The sequence below is a fragment of the Lucilia sericata genome, unplaced genomic scaffold (assembly GCF_015586225.1).
Source record: "Lucilia sericata isolate MDLA Ls3-8-SP2 unplaced genomic scaffold, ASM1558622v1 Contig000018F_arrow, whole genome shotgun sequence".
In the NCBI taxonomy this organism is placed as follows: Eukaryota; Metazoa; Arthropoda; class Insecta; order Diptera; family Calliphoridae; genus Lucilia; species Lucilia sericata.
Genome location: NW_023994057.1, coordinates 758,351 through 764,744, shown reverse-complemented (window position 1 = coordinate 764,744; position 6,394 = coordinate 758,351). Strand labels below are relative to the sequence as shown.

The 6,394-nt window shown below is 27.7% G+C and overlaps 1 protein-coding gene across 1 annotated transcript; it reads left to right on the top strand.

Annotated features, from left to right (window-relative positions):
• LOC119607023 lies at positions 1-855 on the top strand. Its single transcript, XM_037960732.1, has one exon. The coding sequence runs from the start codon at positions 33-35 to the stop codon at positions 522-524; it is 492 nt and encodes a 163-aa protein (XP_037816660.1). The 5' UTR covers positions 1-32; the 3' UTR covers positions 525-855.
• The last annotated feature ends 5,539 nt before the right edge of the window (positions 856-6,394 follow it).

Below are 6,394 nucleotides of genomic sequence, written 5' to 3'. Positions count from 1 at the left end.
CTGTTTTTCACAATTTAAATTATTTCATAAAAATGGGAGCTCATAACTCTACACCTCAAACTGTGCGCATAGAAAATCCCCAACGAGGTCTATCATTACAAGTTACTCCATCAGTAGTCTCCCGATTGGTGGGCGTTGAAGACCAGAAGCAGAAGAAATTAGATGATACCATGGAAAGCCAAGAGGAAAATCAAAAAGCCCATTTGAAATATGGATCCGTTCAAGAAGTGCCACACAATTGGACACAGGCTCAAGATGTTTTTCTAAAGAAATACAATGAATTAGAAGAATACCAATTCGACAAATCAGTCGAGCGAGTTGAAACGATGATTGGGAAACCGTTGGCATGGGTAGAAGATGTTAATGAAACTATTACAAGGATGAGGGAAGAATTAATAAAATGTTATCGAGATAATCCGAAACAGTCGTTATGCTGCGCAAATATAGCAAAAAAATATCAAGATTTCATTTTTCAAGAACAATTTAATACTATTTTAAAATCAAATGAGATAAATATTAAATAAATTGTAAAATAAAGCTATGTATACACGGTTGATAGATTGTACAACGCAGTGTACACTTAATAAGGTAGCCTCGTCGCTACAACAAATACAACAATACAAAAACAACAGGCGATTTGTTATTGTGAAATAATCCAATCTGTCAAAATAAACTGCATGCGGAGAATGAAAAAGCAACAAATAAACATAATAAAAATACGAGTTTTTAGCAAATATTTTAAATTTTAACTATTAATATTAATATATTAAATTAATTAAACGTGGAATGCCTGAAAATCATAACTATAACTATTGGGAGGACAAATTTTGCGAATAGAACGTGCTTTTTGTGAAAGTAATTGGTTGTGCTAAAAATTTTTTAATCTGATTTGGAACGTATGCCGGAGCAAAAGATTTTCTTATTTTATCAAGGGAGGAGGACAACAAAGACATTTAATCGCAATTGACCCAGAAAACTTATTTAAAAACATAATTTTTTTCACTTTTGAAAAATTTTTACAACTTTTGCGATTTTTTCTTAATGTAAATAAACAGGAATTTTGACAGATAAGATTGTAACAGCTGATGACCAGCTGTGTGGACGAGGCTACCTTATTAAGTGTACACTCAAAGTAAATTTATAAAGTAGACTCATTTGAACAGCTGACTATTTTTTTTAAACTTGCTATTTGTGGACTTACTTGTCAAAAATGTTTATGTTGCCATATTTGTTTTCATTTTAACGCTTGCTTTTGTACAAATTTCTGAGTAATTTGTTGTATTTAATGTGAAAAAGTGTATTTTAAGTGTATAATATTTTTAAAAATGTTCTAATTTTTAAAAAATAAAGAAAACTCTGTGACTTTTAATATAAATAACAACATTTTTTTGGAAAGTACAACAATAATGCCATATTTTCCATTAATTATTGGTTCATTTTTGTAAACAAATTTTGACAAGTGAGTATTTCGAACAAAAACAAATTGCCTGTGGTTTTTGTAGACGTTTGTTGTACAACAACTCGTGTCGCTACTTTATTAATTTACTTTGTGTACACTGGTACAACGTTAGCAGTAAAATGTGCAGAAAATGTCTAACAACGGCGTCAATTTACAAATTTTATCTTGCAATATTGTCAGTAATGCTTTTTCTGACAACGTTGCAAAAGAAAAATTGCAAGTTCACACGATTGTTGGACATTTTCTGCACATTTTACTGACAACGTTGTAAGATCTGACAACCGTGTATCAGCTTTAAGTACACTACACCTAATAGATCTTTCTCGCGTCCCTTTTTTTAGAGTTGTGTCGGTCACGAACGACCTAGTTCAATTGAACGATTCCTTTTTAGTGAGCGGTATACATATCGATACCCTATATTCAAAAAGTGCTAAATCAATAAAGTCTAGTTTTCAGGAAAGCAAAAAAACTATTTAATTCATGAAATATTGCACTAAAAGACAATATTTCTTCCATAATACGTTTTTAACATCCTTACTAATTCTTACTTATGAAAAAATTTTAATATTTTGCACATTTTAGCGACTTATTTAAGATAGCACTTTTTGGTCGACAAAAAAAAAATATTTGTTCTAAGTTAGCATGTTTTGTTCAAAGAATAGAACAAAAATTTCTTCTAATAATATGCGTTATTTTATAATTTTATGAAATGTTTTTTTAAAGGGATATAAGTCAAACCAGTAAGTCCAATAAAATGCATTTACACCATTTAAGTAGAAAAACTCATTTCATATCTGCTTGTTTACTATTCCTTATTCTCAGTACAAATATTTTAAATTATGAAAAGTTTTTGAATATAAAAAGTACCAATATTTTTTGAATAATACTCCATAATTTGCACATTTAAAGACTTTTTATAATCAAAATTCTAAATTGGACCCATAGAATATTATAGATCTTGGTATTATAAACGATTTCTGAAATAACTTTACATTTTTCGGAAAAACTTTATTTAAAGTCTAAAACTGGTTTTATATACAAATATATAAATGATCATATATTAAAAACTATACATTCAATTTATTAATCTTCACCTGTTTTGTGTTCAGCATGTTCATCTTGTTAATATACAAAATAAATTTTAAATAAATTTGGAGTTTTAAAAAATTTTGTAAAATTTGTATGGAAGTTAGCACTTATTTTCTTCAATAAAAATTTAACTTTGAGATAGCATATTAACAAAAATTGTTGTTAAAAGTGTAAAAATTACTTTTTTGGTTTCAAATTTATACCAGAAGTGGATCATGCATTGAGGAATCCTTTTGCATCAAAAACTCACAAAATTGAGTTCGCACTTTTTGAATATAGGGTCACGACCCTGCCAGCAACTCAACTAACTTTAAATGCATTAAAAGCCGACTTTTTCATCAACTAGTTATGGTTGATTCTTGGATTATTTTTAATGGAGCCAACTGACTATTTTAACATCAACTGATCAACTGACTAGTAACTATCTTAATGTTAGTTACTAAAAAATTAGCTTAAAGGTAACTCTTTATTAACTAACTTAAAGTTAGTTGCAGAAAAGTCAAGTAATAGTTTTCTTTTGTATTCCCTATTGTATTAATTAATTACATTTTAATCAAATATATTTAAAATTTAACTACTAGTTATCTAAATTACATTTCGCTTTAATACAAGTTATGGTATTAGTTCGTTAAAATTAATAGACATCAGTTTTCTGCAGGGGAACTAATAATAACACCGGTATCCATAAAATTATGAATGATTTGTTCATTATTTCCATGATTCCTATTGATCCAAATCTAAAATAAATTTTAAAATGTTATGTGTAATGTTAACAGTTAATGTATTATATTTACAGTATTAATCAGCAGAATTTAGAATTTAGGGACCGAGTTTTGAAATATTTAACCTTTTATAATTAATTTTTCCAATTTACTGACTCTAATTTCACAACGTATAGAAGAAAATGACAAAAATGTAAAACAAAATTCCAAATAATAAAGAAACATGAGAAAACATGTCGAAACAAAATGCTCTCCAGATAATTTTGGGGTACTCCCGCATTATATGATAGTTAGCTTGTAGCTAGTCTTTAAAAGTCGGTTCGTTTTTAAATATTTTGTTTCCAATAAAAAATACAAACATTTGAAAAATATTTGAAACATAAAAATAATTTAAATACAAAATTTTCATGAAAAGTTATTAAGAAAATTCAAATAAAATCAATTTAATTTATATAAATAATATAAAACTAAAAGAAATACGCGAATTTTTATATTAAAATTTTGTGGTAAGTTGACGTGTACACAATTTTGAAAAAGTTTCAGGTATTTGCATGACAACGCAGATTTTATGAAATGTATCTAAGAATGTATATATGCAATCTTTTCTTTTTCAGGATTTTGTTATTTTACTTTAGCGAAATATTTAGTTAAATATCCTTTAAAATGAGATTTTGATAACAAAAGAGCATACAGAATAAAAGCTGGAAAAGGCGATTTTACTATCGTTATTTTTGGAAATTATGATAGCAAAAACGATATTATAATTTCATGGAAAAACGATATTATAGGGAAAGATACAATTTAGTCCGTAAATACTATCGTTTCCGATACGAGAACGATATCCGATTACAAAAATCGGAAGTATAGTTAACGGTCGAATTTAACGAAATTATGTTCTCTAAAGCATTATTTAGACGTCCGGTTGTATGAGACGTACATAAGTTAGATAATGGACCAATTTTAAATATTTTCAACACACTTTGTCATTAGTATAATAGAAGATCATGTATCGAATTTTGTTAAATTATCTTAAAAAATAAGAAAGGTTTTTATTTGTTCAGTCTTGGTAGACCTTCTCACGGAAATGCCCGTATGTTTTGTTTAGATCAATGGTATGTTTTCTTGAATGAAGTGAAAGAAATAAGAATTAGAGAAAAAATGTATAAATTGCGAGTGTATCATTCTTACGGCTGTATTTATAAAAACTTGTTTTAGGTTTATTAAACAATTTTAAGCAAAATTCAGGAAAATCGTATTTATAAACGTGAAATAGCTTAAAACACCTTCAATAAACCATTGACAATTAGAAGAATTTTATTGTAGGCTCGACCCTTCTTTAAGCCAACAATAAGTTGATTTTTAACAATTTTTTTCTCAGATAAAGATTTTTCCGGTAATTTTAGGTTGATTGCGAAAACTAATTATGGTTTATCTTAAAATAAAATCTAAAAATTCTAATTTTAACGTTTACAAATTTGTAAATAAAATCCCAGAAAATTTTTAAACGATTATATTTTGAGAAAAAAACTCAAATCTAGGCATTATTGGATTAATGCATGAATATTTGACAATATTTCAATTGTCCAGCACTATTTTTAGGAAATTTGGAAATGCCCGTCTGTCAATCAAATGATGGACAAAATCATTTGATTTGGCTTTTTCAAAGTTTGTTGGTTAAATATAATGCCATAAAGTAATTAACCATGTAAATTATATTGATTAGTATTATACTAATGCAAAATATATTCGCCGGCATTAAAATTAGTCAAATATCAAAGAAATTTATCAATATTTGCAAAAATTTATCAAAAATTACAAGGAAAATAAGTAAAAATAAGAAAATGTGTCATAGTGATGTATATTTTGTCGCAAAATATCCGTTATTCGGATACTTTTAATAATAATTAGAAATTATATGTTATATTTATACATCTGAACTAAATAGACATTTATTAAAGCCATATATATATTTATTTTTCTTAAACGTTTGTTTTTATTGTCAAAAATCTATTATAAACAAAAATATGAAATTAAGAAAACCGAATCAACGAATATTTTATCCTAATTGTACGCAACACTAACACATAAAATGACAGCCATATTGTACAGTGCTGCCAACTTAAACATAAATCAGCACAATAGTTAATATACGTTTATTATTTGTTTATGAATATCACAATTTTATTAATGGTTTTTAAGGCTAAAGTGTGCTTTAACTATTGAGTGCATTAAAAGCAAAATAAGATTTTTTTATAAATACAAGCGTTAATCTCTGACTTAAAAGGAATGGCTTTAATAATTAATTACTTGTTATACACCAAGGCTGTGAAAATACTCAAGCAATGGTGTTCTAATTACCGAACACTAGGGTTCTATAGTTGAAACGAAAAGTCGACTTTTTTCATTTAGTTAAAAGTCGACTTTTCGACCTTTTGCATTTTATGAAAAGTCGACTTTTCGGCTTTTTTCATTTAAATACAAGTCGACTTTTAGACTTTTCGACTATAAGTATTTTATAAATAGTCGACTTTTCGACTTTTTCCGACTTTTTTCGATTTTTTCGACTTTTTGACTATTTTCGACTTCTTTCTACTTTTTTCCGACTATTTTAAAGTTTTTGACTTTTTTTCCACTTTTTTAAATTTTTGACTACTTTTGACTTGTTTCTACAATTTTCGATTTTTCGACTTTTTCCGACTTTTTTCGACTTTTTCCGACTTTTCGACTTTTTACGACTTTTCGACTTTTTTCGACTTTCTTCGACTTTATTCGACTTTTTTCGACTTATCGACTTTTTTCGACTTTTCGACTTTCAGACTTTTCGGCTTTTTTCGACTTTTATTCACAAAGTCGACTTTTCGACTTTTTTCACAGACGATAGTTGAGTTATCGACTTTTCGACTTTTTTCGACAAAAAGTCGATTGTTCGATTCTTCGAAAGTCGATTTATAGAACACCATTCGTCCACTGGACAAATTGTCTCAAAACGGAGAACACTTTTTAAGCCAAACGATGTACCGAGCATCACTTTTTTACATAACGTAATTCGTACGTAATTCAAACTGAATTACGTAGAGCTTGTGTAATTTGCATCTGAAATTTTGTATGGTCAATCATGTCATTC